Below are 21,936 nucleotides of genomic sequence, written 5' to 3' on the forward strand. Positions count from 1 at the left end.
GTGACATGTAACAATCTTAAGGTGACAGTTTTCTGTGACTTGGTTTGCATTGAGGTGTCTCCTGCCCATTCATGGGCCATGTTACACTATACGAGGTGTGTTCAAAAAGTATCCAACCTTAATTTTTCGTGCGTAAACAAATGAAGCTAGGGAGGCGTGGTTTGGTGCACGTATGTAGGCGATCCTAATTCGTATGCGTGAATATTTCCCCTCCTGCAGAAGCTCTCAGTCGCCGACAGACCGCCGATGAGTGAGGAAGTGTATGTGAGTGCCGTCGGATTTTCGTTTTTGACAAAATGACGGATCACTGTGGTCTCATCGCCAGTGATCACTGTGTTGAAGAAGTTGGGATCGCTGTTCAGTCTCCAGCATGTCCTGTGCGATCTCCAAACGGAGTTGTTTCTGCTCGATCGTTAGCAGCTTTGGCACGAACTTTGCTGAGATTCTCCTTAAGCCCAAATCCTCAGTCACAATGGAATGAACGGATCCAATACTGACTCCCGCCTCGTCTGCAAGTTCTCTGATCGTGATTCGACGATCCTGCATCAGCAGGGTCCTCACTTGGTCAATGAGGATCTCATTTCGGGAGGTTGAGGGCCTACCAGAATGTGCTTCACTTTCCACTGATGTGCAACCATCTTTGAAGCGGTTGTACCACTCTTTTATCTGTGTGGTAGCCATTGCTTTGTTCCCAAAGGCCTGTTGAATCTTGTGGATCATTTCCACTTGGGAATCACCAAGCTTTACACAAAATTTGATGCAGTAGCGTTCTTGTTTTTCCATCATTCTGTCAAAAACGAAAATCCGACGGCGCTCACTTACACTTCCTCACTCATCGGCGACTGGCAGCTTCTGCAGGCGGGGAAATATTCACGCATACGAATTAGGATCGCCTACATACGTGCACCAAACCACGCCTCCCTAGCTTCATTTGTTTACGCACGAAAAATTAAGGTTGGATACTTTTTGAACACACCTCGTATATTCCCACTTTTACTATTGAATTCCTCCATCTACCTCACAACCATGACAACATCCGAGCAGGAGTTCCCAGCGTTGCCCGGGATTACCTGGTCTATGTTTTTTTCTTTTTTTTTTGTTTACCTTGTTGAGGCTCGTATAAGAATGAACACACAACACACAGCAGGGGGGTCGGGCATGAGACAAGATGGTGGGAGTGGGAAGGACAAAACGGTGGGGAACAGAGACATTAGATCTGTGAAAGAGCGAGGGATGGTGCGGGGAACACGGGGTATACAAGATGGACATTACAGGGACTTTCAGGAAGGAAAGCAAGGAATTTGAAGGAGGTTGATTTGGGGTGGATTAACGGGGGTAGAAAAGATCAAGGATCTGGATGGGGGACAATAAGACTTGGTGGTGAACAGCTATTTTGAAGGCCTGGAGGGAAGAATGGGATTGAACAGAGTGAGGGAATTTAATCCAACGGCGGAGAAAAAATAGGAATGAAAGAGTGAAGGTGAGCAGTGATTCATGATTTTGGTAGTTTCACCAGAAGGGGGTTGTTGGCAGACCTTGAGCAACCTCTGGAAATATGGTGGGGATAAATCGCAGATAGAGCAGGGTGGGGAGGTGGGGGGGGCGAGACCGGAGAGGAGATGGTAGAAGACAGAAAGACCACTGACCTGCATGCGGTGAGAGAGTGAGAGGCTCAAAGACTCGGCCTCATCGCGGGAGATGCCAATGATCCGAAATGCCTTTGTTTCCACAGCGTGAAGCCGAGAAAGGTGGGAGGCAGGAGTACCAGCCCAGAGGGGCGAGCAGTACTCCATCAGGCTGTGGACGAAGGCTTTGTATGTGGTCAGGAATTCAGGTGGGCCGAGGAAAGACTTTGCACGACGAAGGATTCGCAGTCGGCGACTGGCTTCGGAGGCCAGGTTGGAAATGTAGCTTTCCCAGAAAAGGTCATGGCAGATAGTGAGACCCAGAAGCTTGAAGGAAAGGACTTCTTCCAGAGGATTGTTGAGAAAGTAGATGGAGAGAGGGTTCCAAATGGTCCTTTCAGAGAGACATGGTGAGAGTGTGAGATTTGCCTGATTGAAAGACATGTTCCACGTGTTGGACCAGTTTGTGATTTTACCCATATCTGCAGTGAGCGAAGAAGCTGCTGCTTGCTGGTCAGAGGGATGACAGATGGTATGGCAGAGGGTGGAGTCATCAGCAAAGAGATTTGAATTTCAGAGAATGGAGGGAAGAAACGCTATAACAGTTGGATTTTTTAGGCAAGGTGTAAGGGAAAGGTCGAATTGAGAGCAGTCTGTTGAAACAGAAAAAATCGTGTATTATGATACAGTAATGAGAACCACACGTGTGAAAGAGGAAGATGATGCATTATAAGAGATCGTTTTTATTACACTGGTCAACAATTTTTTACTTTCTGAATGTTGTCTAGATTTCTACAAGTGAATTAGGGTATTCTGGCACTGCTGAATCAGGAAATGGCATCCGTTTCTCTCCATCAGGTCAGGTTTTTGTGCTAAGTTGATTTGAAAAAATCAGATCTTGTGACAAAATCAATTACATTTTTGTGGCATTATCAGCTGATTTTTGTCAACACATATCATCCTAAACATGTTTTTAAGAAAAAAAAATGTTTTGCCAACAACATTTATTGATTACATGATAGAAACATCGATTACTGTCATCTGAATGGTGGCCATTGATAAAGGTAAGTACAAGTAAATTGCATGTTGCGTCACCACTTCAAACTTCAGGGCTTGAACTTCCGTTTCTTCAAACTCCTGGAATGTTCAGCGGCAGGGAGGTCTCTCTTCAGATTCCAACAGTAGTCAGCCATCATGACTGCGTCCCAGCGACCCTGATACCTGGTCTCCATCTCCTTCATGTCCTGATGGAATCTCTCCCCCTGCTCGTCACTCATTGAACCCAGGTTCTCAGGAAACCGGTTCATATGTGAAAATAGGTAGTGCATCTTGATGCTCATGTTGCAGCCCAGGTTTCTGAAAGCAGTCAGCATGTTGTTGACAAGTTCTGCGTAGTTTCTGGCCTTATTGTTGCCAAGAAAGTTCTTCACTACCAAAACAAATGTCTTCCACGCTTCCAGTTCCACTTCGTTCATTGAGTTTTTGAACTCTGGATCTCTGATGAGCTGACGGATCTGAGAACCATCAAAGATGCCAGCTTTCAACTTCTCCATGGTCAATCCTGGAAAAGCCTGGCACAAGTAAGTGAAGCAGTCACCATCTTTGTCCAGAGCCTTGGTGAACTGCTTGATTAAGCCGAGCTTGATGTGCAGCGGTGGGAAGAGTATTCTGTCTCTGTCCACCAGAGGGTCGTTGATGACGTTCCTTTCTTTGCATGGCACCAATTCCTCCCGCACAGGCCAGTCCTTCTTCGTGTAATGCTGAGCACGGTCCCTACTATCCCTCATGCACAGAAAACATGGGTACTTGGTGAAGCCAGACTGTTGTCCCAACAAAAAGTTCACCATCTTCAGGTCAACACAAATAAACCACTTATGCTGATCATAACCAATTTTCTCCAGCACGTACTTCACCGCTTCATACTTCTCCTTCAGTGTAGTCGAGTGAGCGATGGGTACAGAGGCTTACCGGTTGCCGTTGTGTAGCAGAACACATTTCAGTGATCGCTTGCTGCTGTCAATGAACAGTCTCCAATCTTTGGGTTCGTACTGTGGCACTCCAAGCTTGAGCAGAAGCGCATGTCATAAATTGGCGCATGTAGGTATTGTACATTCTTCAGAGTTCGTTATTTCAAGAAATACAACTTTTTTGTATCACATTATTACAAAATCTGCCCCATTAACTTTAGTTTTGATCCACGAACTTTATGCTTTGCCTCACCAATTTTTGGAAGATTTTGAGGTTTTATGACTTCAAACTGATCCCTTTTCGACATAATCACCCAGAACTATCGTACCTGAATACTTCTTGTCATTAAAATAATTATTTCCAATCAAAACAATTATTTGACATGACATTTTACCCCCACCAACTTCTTCTAAAATGCTCCACACATGCGTACATGTGAACAAAAATGTAAAAAACGACATGTGGCCATATCTCAAAAACTTGACCTGATTGAACAAAACTAATGTGAGTTTTGGATTCAGCGCATCAGATTCGTCCTAAATCAGCTTAAAAAATGCAGACAACAAATTTGTTGTTGACCAGTGTTATTATTATTGTTATTATTATTATTATTATTATTATTTTTTTGATAGAGAGAGAGTTTTCATCAGATTAGGGAATGGAAAGGTGGTAGAAAAAAACCATGAGGTGAATGGTGAATTTGGATCGGTAAATGCGGAGGGTGGAACAGATCACCTGGTTATGGGAGAAGCACGTGGCTATGGGAGGTGTATAGTCAAAAGTAGATTAATTTATTTTAAATAAGGATTGCATAACATTCGGAAAAGGGAAGGTTGAAGTAAAATCGTGGAATTATCATCATCTCATGTTCATCATCATCAGTAATTTTCATCTCATCAGACCACAGAATCTTGATGGATCTCACTGTGCTTTTGGGACCTCTCAACACTCTAGAAATTGTTTTATACCTTTCCCCTGATCTATGCTTCCTCACAATTCCATCTCCGAGTTCTACGGACAGTTGCTTGGACTTCATGGTGGAGTTTCTTCTCTGACATGCACTGCTAACTGTGGGACCTTAAATAGAAAGGTGTTATTTTCTAAATCATGTCCAATCAATTGAGTGCCACAGGTGGACTTCAATCAAGTTGTGGAGAGAGACATCTTCAGAGTGATCAAAGGAAATTGGATGTACCTGAGCTCAATTTGGAGTGTCATAGCAAAGGGGTTGAACACTTGTTGATGCAAAACGTTTTAGATTTTCATTTTTAATTAATTTGTAAAAATTTCTAAAAACATGTTTTCTCTTTGTCATTGTGGGATATTTTGTGCAGATCAGTGACAAAATTTTTTTAAGTTAAATCCATTTTTAATTCATGCTCTAACAAGACAAAAAGTGACAAAAGTTGTGGGGTGTGAATACTTTCTGAAGGCACTGCATCTTCGGTATATAATATTAGTAATTATGTACGTGTTGACTCTTAAAGGTCCCCTGACATGCCAAAGTCGATAAATTTCATTTATATATGTCCTAGAGGAGTTTTTCATCGTGATTTCAGATCTGACAATGTTTTTTTTTCACAAAACTCATTCTGTGAAATGTAGAATTAAAAAAACAAACGTCTTCGGGAACGCCCCTAAAAATTCTCTTGAAAGGGGCGTAACCCACATGACGTCACCTACAGTATGACAAAAGCTGCATGTTAATTACTCTGATTCTATTGGCTTTCTGTGTGTTTCCACATTCGATTGGTCGACTCAATCGCTTCGTTCATTTTTGCTTTAAAAAAATCAAACATTTGGTTTTGAATAATGGATGACATGGACTTTCATTTGTCTTGTAACGACAGTGAGTGTGAGAGAAATGAAGGATTTTGGTCTGAATCACATGGAGAATTGTTGGATAACGTAGTCGCGGAAGGTGAAGTTCAGGAAACTGGAAATGAAATACGGCCTTACCAGTTCGAGCCCGAAGCAGGACAAGCAGAGAAAAATGGCGATGAAATTCTCGGAGTTCATGATGATTGGGAGGACATCGAAGGAAGACTCGGAAATAACAACTGGTTCGACTAAATCCTCTTCGTAATTTAATAATGTAAATTCGACTTGCATACTGCTCGATATCAGGAATATTTCAGTGAGGTGACGTGAACAGCGCAGCGCAGCGGACATGTTGCTTCGCGGCGAATTAATCACAAACAAGGCCGGCTCATGTCATCGGCCGTATCTCTCCGCGCATAAAACGAAGCAATCTCGCTGTCCGGATACAATGAAAACTTTTGTGCAGAACACACCTTGTGACACAATTGTCTCGAGTAGTCCGATAAATCTGACGTTCTGTTGCATTTCTATTTATTTTATTCCTACTGTCATCATGTAGCACCAGTAGAAAACAATGAAAAAAAGAGAATAATAAATAAAAGCTACAGCACGTCAGATTTATCGGCCTAGTCGGACGGACGATGGATTTATCGGACTAGTCGGACGGACGACGGATTTATTGATCCAGTCTAAACTCTAGAGTTGACAAGTAACTTGTATTAGCATGCACACAATGTAAGAGTCCCGAGGCTATGAGGCCGTGTAATAGGACAGATAAATTTGTCTTTCAAAGTTGTGCAAACATTTTTTTCCCTTTTCTTTTATTACAGCATTTTGGCTAAATGCTAATGAATAGCAAGCCAATGGAAGCAGTACCTTCACTTTAGATGTTCATATTCTCCGACGATTATCATCTTTCGGGAATACATGAAGGCTTACACCGTCTTTGCTTGTATTGCTGCATCCTGCTATGATACATCTTGCAGGCATTTTTGAAAGTATGGCTGAAACTATTAAAAAATTTCGTGAAACAATCACTGGAATTAAGACTATCACAGGGATTGCACTAACATGTGCAAAATGTATTTGTACATACTTTTTAGGCGCGCAACATCTCGACTCTTGAATCAATCCACTCTGTGCGAGTTACTGTATGTGACGTCACGCTGCGATTCGCTGAAGTCCATTTTTTTTAGGGGCGGGGCATAGCAATTTGTGAAAGGCTCCAGAAATGATCGAAATATTGCTCTAATTATCCCATTTTTGATTAAAAAAAAAAAACATTGGTGATTTCTTCACTAGGAAGGTCAAGTTAAAATACAAATAACAAGTTTATTTTGCATGTCAGGGGACCTTTAAGTGAGCTTGTCATTCCACACACCATTTATTTTCATGAAAGGATTTTCTTCATGCTAAGCTATGCTGAATGTTACTTCGGGTTCTACTGTGGAAGCTGTTTTTATTTTTATTTTTGTTTTTAACACAAAAAGTTGGTGAAAGATTTTCGGCTTTGCCAATGTAGACTGCTGAGTATCGGTTTGATCATTCCCTGCTCTGGGTCTAAACTTAATGAGTCAATGATCAATGAGTTTCTCCGTCCACAAGCCTTTGCAATAAGGCTCTCAATGTGCTCTTCCATATGCTCAGCAGCTAACTGATCCTCCACGACACCAGAGACATAATTTCTGAGTGCAACTCGTTCTTCGTTGCTGCACATCTTGCTTACCGATGAGCTGGGTACACTCTGCCAAATAAGGCCCTTTTTAGATTCCATTTCCGAAGAAGACTGAACTATTTTAAATAGAAATATGAATAACTTGGTGAGGATTTTTTTTCCAGCAATTTTTGAATTGATGCGAAATACATAAATTATGCACAATTTGAAGTTCACTTTGCATTGTTAACCTCCGCCATCGAAGATCGGAGGTTACTGTTTTCACCCCTGTCTGTTTGTTTGTTTGTGAACAGTATTATGGAAAAACTCCTGGATGGATTTCGACGAAACTCGGTGGGGGGGATTAGGTATGGTCCAAGGATCATGCCATTATATTTTGGACCTGGTCCAAAGTCCAATATGGCTGCTATGGCCGCCATTTTGAAAAAATATTTGAATTTTTGTTTTTGCATTTCTACATGTTTTAAGTAATTTCCAACCGAAAAACTAGAGGGGGAGCACTCGGTAGAGTGCAAAACCTCCGCTGTCAATACTGCTGGGTCACTTAAGTGAACCTGATATCCTATTCATTGGAGGTCAAAACAGATCAGACTGTACTGAACCACGATTGAATAAACTAAACTAGATCGACACGCATGTAGAAATGCCAAAAAAAAAATCGAAATTTTTTTTGAAAAAAAAGTGGCAAAATTTGTTGTTTTTTTCTCTAAAAATTTTTGGGGGGTTGGAAATCACTTAAAACATGTAGAAATGCAAAAAAAAATTCAAATATTTTTCAAATAAAATCGAAATTTTTTTGAAAAAAAGTTGCAAAATTTTATTTTCTCTAACAATTTTTTTTTGGGGGTTGGAAATCACTTAAAGCATGTAGAAATGCAAAAACAAAAATTCAAATATTTTTTCAAAATGGCCACCTTAGCGGCCATATTGGACTTTGGACCAAGTCCAAAATCTAATGGCATGATCCTTGGACCATACCTAATCCCCCCACCAAGTTTCGTCGAAATCCGTCGAGGACTTTTTCCGTAATACTGTTTACAAACAGACAGACAGGGATGAAAACAGTAACCTCCGTCCATCTTCGATGGCGGAAGTTAAAAAATAAATTTGTTAGAGGAAAAAAAAAAAAACAGAAAACATTATTGCAACTTTTTTTCAAAAAAATTTCGATTTTATTTGAAAAATATTTGAATTTTTTTTTGTTTTTCTGTTTTCACCCCTGTCTGTTTGTTTGTTTGTGAACAGTATTATGGAAAAACTCCTGGATGGATTTCGACGAAACTCGGTGGGGGGGATTAGGTATGGTCCAAGGATCATGCCATTATATTTTGGACCTGGTCCAAAGTCCAATATGGCTGCTATGGCCGCCATTTTGAAAAAATATTTGAATTTTTGTTTTTGCATTTCTACATGTTTTAAGTGATTTCCAACCCCCCCCAAAAAAAAATTGCTAGAGAAAAAAAACAACAAATTTTGCAACTTGTTTTTCAAAAAATTTTCGATTTTTTTTTTTTTTTTTTTTTTTTTTTTTTTTGGCATTTCTACATGTGTCGACCATGTTTAGTTTATTCAATCGTTGTTCAGTAGAGTCTGATCCGTTTTGACCTTCAATGAATAGGATATCAGGTTCACTTAAGTGACCCAGCAGTATTGGCGGCGGAGGTTTTGCACTCTACCGAGTGCTCCCCCTCTAGTTACCTCTGTCACCGAAGGTGGACGAAGGTTATGCTTCCAACCTTCTGTCTGTCCGTGAGCAGGATATCTCAAAAAGTTATGACCATATTTGGACAAAATTTGCTGGATCGGTTGGGTGTGTGACAAAGAAGAGTTGATTGGATTTTGGTGAAGATCCAGATCTGAGGATTAAAAAAAAAATCTTTTTCAGTGATTGTTCAACCATTGAGAGGTGTGAGCAAAAATGATGTGTAGCACGATATCTCAAAAAGTTGTGGATGAGTTGGGTAGGTGATGAGAATGATTTGATTTTGGTTCAGGTCCGGATCCAGATCCGGCTTATCAGTGGAATACAAAATGTAAACGATTCAGCCTGGCTGCAGTTAGCGCTCTTCCGAGTACCGTTCGAGTTTCCTTTTTCTTTGAATCGTTTCACTTTATTGTGTTAACCATATGCTTTGCCAGTGTGGCTTTCATTGGTATCTTCTTTGCATTTGTTTGAAAGGTTTTTTTTTTTTAGAAATCGTGTGATGTCACATGATTTGAGAAATCTTCACAGGTCACGACAGGTAGATGTATCAACTATGTCAGACCAACACCCTGCCTCAACTGTACAGACAGTGAGCTCGAGGAATCTGACATTGTTGGCCACTTGTGATGTAGTACTTTAACGACATGCCATTTTATTTGTGTAATATGTAGATTTCCCCATTGTGTTGAATGGCTTTTTTTTTAAAGCATTATTTTCTTTTCATTTACAGAGATATTCAACATGAAACCAAACCACAACGAAGCTTGCACGATGCCGGGAAGGACTGATGCTGCTTTGTAACATTAACTCGGTTACCAATGCAACAATCTCTCTCATTTTGGTGCCATCTTTTGACTATCCTACATGAATGGGCCAAAAGATTTGTCGAGCAAAGTTCTGAAGTTTTTCAAGGATTCCCTTTCAATTTAAAACTTTAGCGGTTCTTAGGAAAAATTGAGTACCACTGAAAAAGAAATTCTCTGAACTGTAGACTTCATATCTGGAAGAAAACATCAACCGACATGTGTTTGCCTGAAGCATGAATAACAACAAAATAGCTTTCCAAGATTTAATTTTCAGGTTGAAAGTATCATTGTCCAACTTCTATAAACTGCAAAACATTTCAGTGCATCGAGATGATGTCCTGAGGTAGTCATTTTCACACCTTGGAGAACCTTTAGAGAGAAGCAATTTTTTTTTTTGGTGCTCTGGATTGCTTTCTGCAGGACAACCCTTCCCCTCCCCTGCCCCTCATTCCTCCCCAGCCCTCCCCTCCCCACCCCCTCAGAAGATTCATTCAGCAGCACAGTATGAATGTGAATTCTGAAGATCTCTGACTGTTCTCCAGGGACCCAGGCCCCATCTTGTTAAAATAAGCCTGGGCTCTGGCACAGCATAATGAATGTCGATCAGGCATCTACAACCTGGAGTAATTCCATAAAACGTCCATTGGAGGTGTTCACCATTTCCATTTATCCTGGACACCTGTCTGAGGATGCCATCTCTTGGCCAGTGCAGGCCACGAGTGAAACAAAAGCAGAATGTATTGTGAACGTGCTGGTGGAGAAACTCCAGCTGAACCGCTCGACGGGTTACGTCCTAGCAGAGGTAAGCAATTATGTTTGCCTTAAATATATATGAGTTTGTTTTTGTACCACACTACGCTCATGAGAATGTCTGTTGCTTTTGTAACAAGGTGAGAGCATCAGGAGGAGAGGAGTGGATCTTAGACCCCGGTGAATGTCCAGTGCAGAGGATGATGCTTTGGCCTCGCACAGCTTTGAATTCTAGTACGAGAAAGCCCGAGAAGGGTGAGAAAGCATCGAGTGTGCAGCCTGACCCACCAGAATATCGTTTTTTGTTACGGGAAAAGTGCACCGATGGATCGATCCACTACAAGCATTCATCAGCATGGCTGCAGGTGCATTACAGATGACCCAGAGCTTGTTGATTACTCAAGCCAGGAGTCCTAACATGAAGTCATTTCTTCTTCACAGCTTGTATACTGTTCTTTGCGTAACTTTGTAATGCATTCCTTGTTTGCATGCGATTTTTTTTCCAATGTAGGAGAGAGAGGAACGGCGAATGGAAGAGCGGGGTTTCCTACCACTCCGTGCCAATGACGCAGATGACCTGTGTAACCTGCCCGAATTGGGTGAAGATACCATCCTTGTGAACCTGCGAACACGATTCATGCGCTGCCAAATCTATACATATGCTGGATCCATCCTTGTGGCAATCAACCCCTTTCGTTTCCTTCCCATCTACAACCCTCGCTATGTCCAGGTAACCTTGTACTCTGGTGTAGGAAGCTGGGGGTGGGGGCAGTGGGGCTGGGGCTCCCCCACTTTTAAAAGTACCATGTTGTTCCGCCCTCCCCCCTCACACATTAGTCAACTGCCCATGAATGTAAATGTTCAATCTCCTGGAAAAAGTGGAAGAGTAAATAATATGCTTGTCACATCTGTATGTCCGTCTGTCACGTAAAATATCACAAGAGGAGAGCATCTCGCAAGATTGTGAACTAAGTATTGCTTTGTCGTTATTTAATTTTAATGTTGTATTTATGCATCAGGAAAAATATAATTAATTAGGATAATTTATTAACACGATTGGGCTACTCACAATCACTTGATGATACTATAATACCCTATTTATGATTAATAAATAATTGATTGTAAGTCATAATAAAGTCGATCGTGAAAACCATTCACATTGAGAAGGCAGAGTGATAGATAACGCTTGTGATAGACACGTGACTACTCGCCATAGATTGGCAAAGGCATTGCCGAGTCTTCTGTAATGGAGATGCCATCAAGACAGAGCGACTGGAAAAATATGACCAACCATGAATAATAAAATTTTATTATTATTATTATTTGGCCGAGCGACGACAGACACTTCTAGTTTTGAGTCGCTCTCTCATCGATGTCTGAGTTGTGCTGCAAGCACCACATCTGACAATTTACATCCACCTGTGACTTGAGGTCTTTTAAATTTATTGCAGCAAATGTAAATTGAACGTTCGAGGTTTTAAACAAGGTCACCTCTGCCATCACATTGGAGGTCATGGTGATACTGGAAGCATTTTGTTCCAGCTAATTAAACTGAGAGGGAACGACATCCTGGAAATGGACAATTGGATCGGCCAGAAAAACTACATGTCACCTGAGATTGTTAAGCTGAGAACAAAGATGGGTCTTGCTGTTCTATGTTTTGGCTTGGCTGAAGTGAAGGAAGTAGGTTGCACTCAATTATTGCCAATGAAACGACTGATATTTCCTTCAGATAACAGTTCAATATTTGCGCAAGGTATACGTATATACGAGGAATCACTGGGATTTGTGGAGGTGCAAGATATTACCAGTGAAAGCCCCACAAAGGCCTTGATGTCCTGATACGCTGCAATCTAGAGCGAGATCAATGTCGAGGTCAAGCATATGATGATGCATCACTCGGCAGATGTCTACAGGTCCACAGTCCACACGGTCTCCATTTGTTCACTTGCTTTTGAAGAAGTTTGTCAGTTCATGAACAACATGTCGCCTCTGAGATTCTATCTGCTCTCTTGCGTTTGTATTAAAATAGGCTCGAGTTTGGTTGAGTTCATAAATTGATTGGTTGTGCCTCTTAGTAACTACATATATGCATATATACATCCATGCGCACTCATTAGGTTTACCATACATGTTGTTGCCCAATTTTGGCTAATCAAAATTGATCTTAATGAGAACCTGGTATTTTACATGCAATTGTTGATTGGGGGACCAGAGTGCACATTTATTATCGGTGCAAACCTTAAAGAAAAAAAACCATCTTAAAACGCTCAAATGAAGACCTCAGTGCTCTCGTGGAAATTACATTTGTGGAAAATAGCCAGTCCATAGAAACAAGCAGCTGCCAAATTCCAACAAAAATCAACAATCATAAATGAAATGCACGATCAAACGTATAACAAAAACAGTTCACATTTTGTATTCCACTGAATTCGCGATGACATTTTATGGACCTCAACGATCGCGTTAAATGGCGGCCACACTGTAGTTGTTTATTATCAAGTATTGTGTACTGTACATAATTGTATGTGCCATACTGTACTTTTATACGACATTCAAGAACTTTTTCAGTATAACGATGCTGTGTTGCTCTGGACACTGAAGAAATCCTTTCACTTCCTCTTCTGACATTGGGGTTGAGGATGAGGTCTATTGTTTGTTGGTCACTGACTCGTCAAGGTGTGAATTCATTTATTTTCTGTCCTCTTTGTTCTGAGTCCTTCACCATTTTGCCTTTTGAGATTTTATACGAGAAATGGAAACTTCCAATTGTGAAGGATTGTACTTCTGCAGAAGTCCAATTTGAGATTATGCAAAAGACACGGCAGTTGTGGTGTTGTTTACTCGGTGATGTGGATGCTCAGCAACCTGGTGTAAAGTACACCTGATGACGTGCTGTCGATGGAAAATATGCTCAAATCAAATGTTGTCAATGATAACTGACAAAAAACGTAACTCGATCTATGACTCGGTGAGTGATCTTTAATATATTCAGTGAGCCTCATCACGAGCTTGGCCAAGCAGAAGCCAATCAGTAGCATTGTCCATTAAATATGCACCTGTCTAAGCAATCGTTTCATTCAGGCGTGGACCTATAGGTGATGCGCTCACCTATGAGGTTTTCTCGTAATGTTCCCTTTCTCTTTTTAGTTATTTTTTTATCTTTTTTTTATATACGGTACATAGTTGATGCTCGTGGAAAAGCTAGGACTAGTACACTGACCAGATCGGGGTGCAACAGGACAAAAGGAGCAGCAGAGAGAGGGGGGGAATGCCAACAGGAGAGCCAAAGGCCAATATACTGGGAGGCAGACAAACAATAGGTGTGGGGAGGGATGAGGGGCAGGAGAGGATACATGGGGTGGACAAGATGGATACAGAAGGGAACTATCAGGAGGGACAACTGGAAATTTGGAAGGAGAAGGGATTTGGGTGGGAGGACGGGGTTAACGGGGGTGAAAAAGATCATGGTTTTGGATTGGCGATGATCTGAGATTGGGGTGAACAGCTGAGGATATTACAATTTCCTTTTTCCTGGGCAATGCTGAAGTTGAAGCACTCTCTTATCACTGGAAAATATGTCCTCTTCCCTTCTTGAAGAGACTGTGCAAGTTAGCTCCACAGGTGGGACAAAAGAGGAACGAATGAGTGGAGGTAAGCAGTGATCCTGGATTGAGGTAGTTTCACCAGAAGGGGGTTGACGGTGGAACGTGTGAGCCCTGCAGAAAACCATCTCTTGGACACTTTAGTCCGAACACTACAAATATCTTGAACACTTTGTGGTATTTTTATCATGTCTTTGATGGCAGCTGTTGCACCATCACGCCCCTTGTGTTTCAACTTCTATTGTCTGCCATCTGAGTGAGAAAACATTTTCTTTTATAGTCACCACCTTTGTCATACCTCTGGTCACTCTAACATGCTTTCATCCGGAGTCTAAAAGGCTCAATGCAGTTTGATCATCACCCTGCCTTTCTCGGGTGCCAGAGGTACGTGACTCAAACATAAACATAATTCAAAGTCCTCGCAGATTGGTTCACATGTTACATCTGCAAAAATAGTGCATTTCCATGCTCAAGTGGTTGTCGTTGGTGAATGCTTATTATGTATCTGATCAGGATTGGATTAGGAGTTTGTAATACTGCTTGCATCATAACTAAGGGTGAGCTGTGTTGCTAATGCAGTGCCCCTGCAAATTGGGGCCAAAAGTGGAATTTGATCAGGGTGCTGGAGATAACACTCCTACACATCACAAAAGACACCGTGGGATCTTTAACATCCACAAGCTAATACTAAGAGATGGGTCCCTTGCTTAACGCCCATCTGAAGATGTCATACCCTTTGATACAATATACTAGTTTGGCAGTGCGTAGTCAAGTACAGTGTCAAACCCACGGTTGACAGCTCAATGATAAGTGTGCTTCCTCTGAGCTATCCTGACAGACATTCTCAAGGGGTTGATTGAGCAAGAAGACAAAAACGGACGGAATCACAAGGCTTCAACACAGAAACAACACTGCAAAATCACTGTCATACAAATAAGTACTGTCATCTAAAATTACAATTTGGCAAACATAGTGCACACTTGTTAATGTTACATTGCCGAGCACTCCCTCTCTCTCCCTCCCTCCCTTTCTCCCTCTCTCTCTTGAGCTTTGCTCAGTGCCACAGAATCAGAGTAACCACAATGATTACACTGAGTGGTTTGCCTTTGCCTTCCCAGCAGCAGTCAGGGGAGAAATTTGATCTTTGTTCAGGGTTAAGGCGACACCTTGCCTCCACTTTGCAAAAGCCACGGTGGAATCTTCAACATCCACCTGCTAATGCCAGTTTATGTGACACCGGTGACATAATATCTATCCGAGGACGGTGTGGTTCATGATTCAATGCCCTGCCTGCGAAGCACCGATCCAACAGTTTATAGACAGGCTGAGAATTGAACTTGGATGAGGTAGTTCAAAGGTACCTCAAAGATGAGGTACCTCCGCATCTTTTTGTTCGGCACCCCCTAGGACATAGCAACACTAATAAGTGTTGTGATTATAATCTCTAATAATTATTAGAATGTGATTGATTTTACGTTAAGTGGGATTTTCTGCGCTCATTTAAGGATGACATTATGCGACTTCCATCCATGTTACTTCCGTAAAGAACGACAACTAAGTCCCATTCCAACGAAATGAGGTTGGACCAAGCACTTTACTTTATGTTGGAATGAATTTTTTGTAGAAACTGAAAATGAGAAATTTTACTCCAATAATTATTCTGAAATCCAAAAATACAATAATAACAAGAAAAAGAGCAATCAGAGAATACAGACCCTCGCCAAGACTTGTTTTGTGTGGTGTTTGTGTACTGGTGTGTTATGTAATCAATAAGAGACATAACTGGAACTGCCACTTTATAACTGATAGCAATGATGACTGGATACCATTATTATTCAATTGAATTTAGAATGGGATTAAAATAAATTTAATTCAAATCAAATGGAAGGCCAAATAGGTGCATTTCTGCATTGGAATCATCAGAAGGAACCCAAAAGAAACAAAAAAAAAAAGATGAAGTCATCAGGAGAAGCCTGGATAGGATTTGGATTTCAGCTGCAACTCCTCTACCTTCAAACCCATACAAGTGCAGCCAAGTGAGGCTTATTTGAAACAAAATTAAAAAAAACAATCAAAAAGAACTCGGATAAAGAAAATTAAATAATTCTGGCTGCCAGACCATGTGTCTGATCAGGTTGAAATTTAAAACATTTATTGCACATCACTACTTAATCATAATTGTGAAGTTTCATATCGATCGATGAAGTGGTTCAAGAGAATTTTTTTAAAGATTCTTGCTCAATCCAATATGGCTGCTAGACCATGTGACCTCGCAATTATTTATGAGTTACCTGGTATCCCCAAGGCTTGTGGAACATTTGTGTGAAAATTCCCCTTGGTCTGTCCAGCGGTTCTGGAGAAGAAGATTTTTATTGGCTTCAGGATAAATTTGATATGGCTGCCAAAGCATGTGACCTATGACATCATAGATGTGAACATTTTGTTCCTCGTGCATAGTCATTCATTCCTGTAAAGTTTTGCCTTGATCTGTTCAGCCATTTCAGAGAAAATTTTTGAAGGTTTATTTATTACTAGTACGTGCAAAATAAATAAATAAATAAATAAATAAATAAATAAAACTTTCAAACCGCAAGCCAGAAACAACAACCACACCGACCGTTCCTTCACTCTCGCGTGCCCGTACATGTGTGCCTGTATGTGCGTGGCCGTACGTGCGTGGCCGTACGTGCAAACCAAAAATAAAAAATAAATAAATTTAAAAAAACTTTCAAACCGCGAGCCAGAAATAACAACCACACAGGCCGTTCATTCGCTCTCGTGTGCCCGTACGTGCGTGGCCGTACGTGCAAACCATAAAAAAAACTTTCAAACCATGAGCCAGAAACAACCACACAGACCGTTCCTTCGCTCTCACATGCCCGTACGTGCAACCCTCCCCTATCCCCAACAAAAACTTTCAAACAACCACACAGTCCGTTCCTTCGCTCTCGTAAACGATGACTGGATTGGGATATTGTGTTTATCTATAAATGCGCATAAGAAATCGAGAAATTATTGGAATACTGTACATTAAGTCATCACTATCCGGAAGTGGTGCATGCCCGTACGGAATGTTCACATGCATTCCACGAATCATCGCTTGCATTGAAGTAACAACTGCTGTGATACACACACAGAGTTAATTAAAATCAAGTTTACCTCCCTGTCTTTGCTTGCCATGACATTCGCTGCCATTAACCATTGCCACTCCTACGCCAATGTAACTAAGGCACCGATCTCCATCGTAACCGGCACGGCACGTGACGTCATTGTCGGCCGGCCGTTCACCGGCCTACGCAGCCACGCCTACGCAGGAACGTGTCCTTTCATTGGTTGGTAAATAAATGGCCATAACTTGGGAAGCACTTGTCCGATTAATATCAAACCTTGAAAAGGCACATACTCAGGTCCCCAGCAATATACCTGGCAAGTTTCAATTAGATCGGACCAGCGGTTGTCGAGAAACAGCGGACACACACACACACACACACACACACACACACACATTGCTGGAATTATAGATAGATTACTATTATTATTATTATTATTATTTTAAATATGGCTGTCAAACCATGTGACTGATGATGTCGTCAATTTTTTTTCTTTTTCTGTGGACTAATTTATCTCTTGATGACCCTCAAAATTTTCACACTTCAGATGTAGCGTTCTACATATTCAGTTATGACCATAATGAGGGCACTGATGACATCATACTTATTCCCCATGAGGAGTACTTGCCATGTACAAGTTTCAATTTTTTCCTATGTGCGGTTTCAGAGATAGAGGTCCAACGTTGTTATTTTTTTCCCAACATGGCTGCCACACCACGTGACCTATCATGTCATAATTATCATTAAAATATTCCACATGAGTAGTTGCACCGATGGTGAAAAATTTGTTTCAATCCGACAAGCGGTTGTGAAGAAAAACTGTACTCACTTTCTGTGCGGACAAACAGACAAATGGACCCAAATGCAATACCCTCTCCTCTGGCAATGGTAATAATAGAGGAAAATAACCTTGCAAAAGTTTATTTCACCTTTGTTGATATTTATGTTTCAGTTTTCTGCTAGATATACGAGAATTGGCCAAATAACTAATAATAATATATGCTAACAGTGCTTCCCTCCCATGGTTTCCCTATTTATTGGGATTTGATGGATGCATCCGAGTCGATTAAAGCCAATAGCTTTTTGTCTTCGTCATGGCACGGAAGTTGTGAGTGAGGGTGGCGGTGTCGGCATCAGAGAGGTGTTGGGGTGTGACTGCCAAATCCCTCGGAGTGTTGGAAGCTCTCATAAAGAGTTTTTGCAGTGTTACTTGTTTCATTTATGTCCACCTATCTTCTCTAAGCTTTGTTTCTAACTTGTTCATGTTCATAATTCCTTGCTGAGAGTACTTAGATTGAGATTCGAAAAACTCAATGAGGATCTGCAGGGCAACAAACTCAAATATTTTTTTGTCTGAATATTTGAATATTTCCATTTTTTATTTTTTAACCAACTTTTTATTTTTCCGAGAAACAGCATTACGTGAGAACGGGATTGATCTGTATTTATCGATTTATATGTTTGTCTTGTTTATTTATCGATTTATTTATTTATTTATTTATTTATTTATCCCTCTCCATCTGTTCCCCCTCGATCCCACCCCACCAAATCCCACTGGCATATCTGTTCCTTTACTTCATAGTGTATCTTCCCCTTTCCTTCCTTTCTCTTTCATCCATCTCTGCTCTTCTTTGCCTCCCTCCTCTCAATGACCCCCCCCCAACCCCTAAACCCAAAGTGACGTAGATTCCATTGCTCAATATGTATAGAAAATAACCGAGTGATGTTTTTATTCAAGAAGAAATATAACATTTTTTATTTTTCCTTCTTTCTATGCATATTACACTGGCTAACAAAGATTTTGCTACTGTGGTGGAAACATGTTCTCGACAAAATCGAGTATGCTGATTCTGAATCTGAAGTCAGAATTTTCTCAGCACGTCAAGATTTTGAGTTTCCATCTTGTCCAATTACAGTAGCGTGTTGGGTGATTTTGAGTGATCATAGATTGTTATTTTTTTTTGTCCTTTTTTGTTTCAATTATAGTAATACAACTGTTGTGGAACCTTATTTCTCATAAAAAGAGTTTTAGAATGCACTTCAAATTATTAAAAATGGATGAAAACTGACCAAGCTATGAATTTTTAAGTAAAAATTTTCACACGCCATAAAATTTTTTTAACTAACGCTTCTGAAAAACTTTGTAAAGGCATTGGATCTCGATGGTAATGGCATCCAATATCTCAGAGAGAAGTTTGGTGCAGAGAAAACTGCTGCTAAACTCAAAGCAGGCATTTTCGTTGGGCCCCAGATCCGAGAACTGATGTGTGATCCCGAGTTCGAAAAATAAACTGAACCCACTTGAGTTTGCAGCATGAGAAGCATCTGTGTTTGTCGTGCAGAACTTTCTTGGGAACCATAAAGTTGAACAATATGTGGAATTATTGGACAACATGCTAAAGGCCTATCAGCAAATGGGCTGCAGGATTTCTCATAAAATACACTTCTTGCATTCTCATCTTGATTTCTTCCCATCTCATCTGGGTGAGGTAAGCGATGAGCATGGCAAAAGGTTCCACCAAGACATTTCGGTCATGGAAACGAGGTATCCAGGCTGGTTCAACCCAAACATGATGGGAGATCACTGCTGGTTTCAACAACGGGCAAGTGTCTCTTGCTGCACAAGAGCAAGTGTCTCATACACTTCTGATCAGTGCCTACGCTGACTATATTGAAAGGAAGAGAGTAAACTTGAAGTGTTGTTTCTGAATCGCTCTCATTGGGGAAGATTTCCCCATCACGTTTACACCCTTCCTAACATTACCATGTTCGAATGTTTTATTAACTTCTTTTTCTGCGACTTATTTATGTTCTTGGTTTGTATACTGCACAATATACACCGAGCTCAATCATTGTTATCTAAATGTGGCGTGAAAGTAATTACTAAGCACTGATATTAGATGTACAATGTAGTGATCTGCAATAATAAAGTATCTAATATAGCACGCTGGGTATCATTAATACATGTACAAATTTTAAAAAACATGACGTGCTGGCAAAATTCTGACCAGATTTGAAATCAGCGGCCCAGATATAGCCAAGAACTACTGCATTTCCCTGAGTAGCAGATGAAAAGTTTGTTTTTTGTTGTCGCCCAGTGTATCAAGGAAGTACAAAATTAATGGTGAAACATTTATGTGACACTACCGCTAAATAACACTGATACATACTGCAGATTTGTATGCAGTAATAAGAGAATTATGACTCGTGGCAAAGGTATCATGTTGAGGAAAGTGCAAATGACCCACAAATGCAAATGACAAAACTTAGGCGACTGTTTTAGTGTTACCTCTCAGGGTCTTACCTCTGTTCCTATGTCATTACTCAAAAACCATGACTTCCTACTTGCTTTGCAGCTCTACGCTGGCCGACGCCTTGGAGAGCTTGAGCCCCACATCTTCGCAGTAGCAGATGCCGCTTACCACTCCATGCTTCGTGAGCGTTCACATCAGTGCCTGGTGATCACTGGAGAGAGTGGTTCAGGCAAGACACAGAGCACAAATTTCCTCATTCATCACCTGACAGCCCTCAGCCAGCGAGGCTACACCAGCGGCGTGGAAAGGACCATCCTCGGTGCTGGACCTGTACTTGAGGTAAAATACCGGTGATAAAATCATCTTGTTTGACTCTAATGGGTTTCTTTTCAACGCGTTATTTCAATTTTTACCTCTGCCACCGAAGGTGAAGGAGGCTGTTTTCACCCCTTTCTGTCTTTGTTAATTGCCGGAATCCTTTGGATTTCAGCAATTATGTTGGTCGGTTGTGTGTGTCATTCTGTGTGTCTGTCTGTCTGTTTGTTTGTGTGTTTGTTTACCCTGTAGCAGCCACACCGTTTCAGCGATCATGACCAAACTAGGTACAGACGTCGGCCATGGTCCAACTTAGACACTTGTCGTTTTTGGTAAATCCAGGTTAAAGGTCAACGTCAAGGTCACCAAAAAACCGAAATTCTTATTTTCGCAATAACACCCGCGAAAATGGTCGTATCGACTTCAAACCAAATCCAAAATGTGCATCTTCCAATTCTGCATCCAACAATGTGTCTCATTGGGGTGTCACACCAACATCCTTCTTAGCGGTCGGAGGTCGAATGTCAGGGGGGTCGGGTCAAAACTTTCAAATTGCGATAAAAACGCCATTTCAAGTCCGAGTGACTTCCAAGTTATGATCATGACCAAACTAAGTGCTATAACTCATTAAACAGTAGAACTATCGACTTGTAAGAACCAAATTGATTTCCAGGTTTTTTGTTTTTTCAGAGATCATGGAGATATGACAAAGTTATTCCTGCAATTCCTTGCTCAACGAGCAATTTCATTTGTTTGTTTGTCTGTTTCTTTGTTTGTGTGCAGGATATCTCAAAAAGTTGTAGACTGATTCGGATGAAATTTTGTGGACACGTTGGGTGTGTGGCAAGGACAAATTGATTCAATCTTTGTGAAGATCCGAATCCAGATCTGGATACGAGGTTTATTTAATTGTTAAAGTGATTCTTCACCATTGAGAGAGTGGGCCAAAAACGATATATAGCACGATATCTCAAAAATGTATTGCGCCCAATATGTTCTCGTGGATCAGGCATTGCGTGGCGGAGGTATGCGCTCTACCGAGTGCCCTTCTAATTTTCACTGTTGATGTCTGAATCTGCAAACCAGCCCAATTTCCTTGCACATTAGTTTGCAAATACCACACTTTGAATTAAAATGTTTGTTTTAATTTCTTTTCATTGCTTTATTTGATCTGACCTGAGGTATGATCCACCTGAATAGACATTATATGCTGTTGAAGCAGTTTGATGTGACAGGTGTGGTGGTGGCTGAGTGAGAATCCTAGAAGTTATGTACTGTATTTAAATCCAGCTGATTGCAGCA

At 40.9% G+C, this 21,936-nt stretch overlaps 1 protein-coding gene across 2 annotated transcripts in view; it reads left to right on the top strand.

The window, feature by feature from the left end:
* LOC147030051 (unconventional myosin-IXb-like) overlaps positions 1-21,936 on the top strand; it is a 189,862-nt gene that overhangs the window by 11,101 nt on the left and 156,825 nt on the right. For both annotated transcript variants that reach the window (XM_085873751.1, XM_085873752.1), the window contains exons 2-5: positions 9,525-10,402; positions 10,491-10,715; positions 10,862-11,080; positions 20,422-20,658. In XM_085873751.1, coding sequence (XP_085729877.1) covers positions 10,193-10,402; positions 10,491-10,715; positions 10,862-11,080; positions 20,422-20,658 — 891 coding nt within the window. In that variant the 5' untranslated portion in view covers positions 9,525-10,192. The remainder of the gene's footprint in view (positions 1-9,524; positions 10,403-10,490; positions 10,716-10,861; positions 11,081-20,421; positions 20,659-21,936) is intronic.

The sequence above is a fragment of the Eptatretus burgeri genome, chromosome 3, assembly GCF_056783735.1.
Source record: "Eptatretus burgeri isolate ZD-2024b chromosome 3, Ebu_testis_v1, whole genome shotgun sequence".
NCBI lineage: Eukaryota > Metazoa > Chordata > Myxini > Myxiniformes > Myxinidae > Eptatretus > Eptatretus burgeri.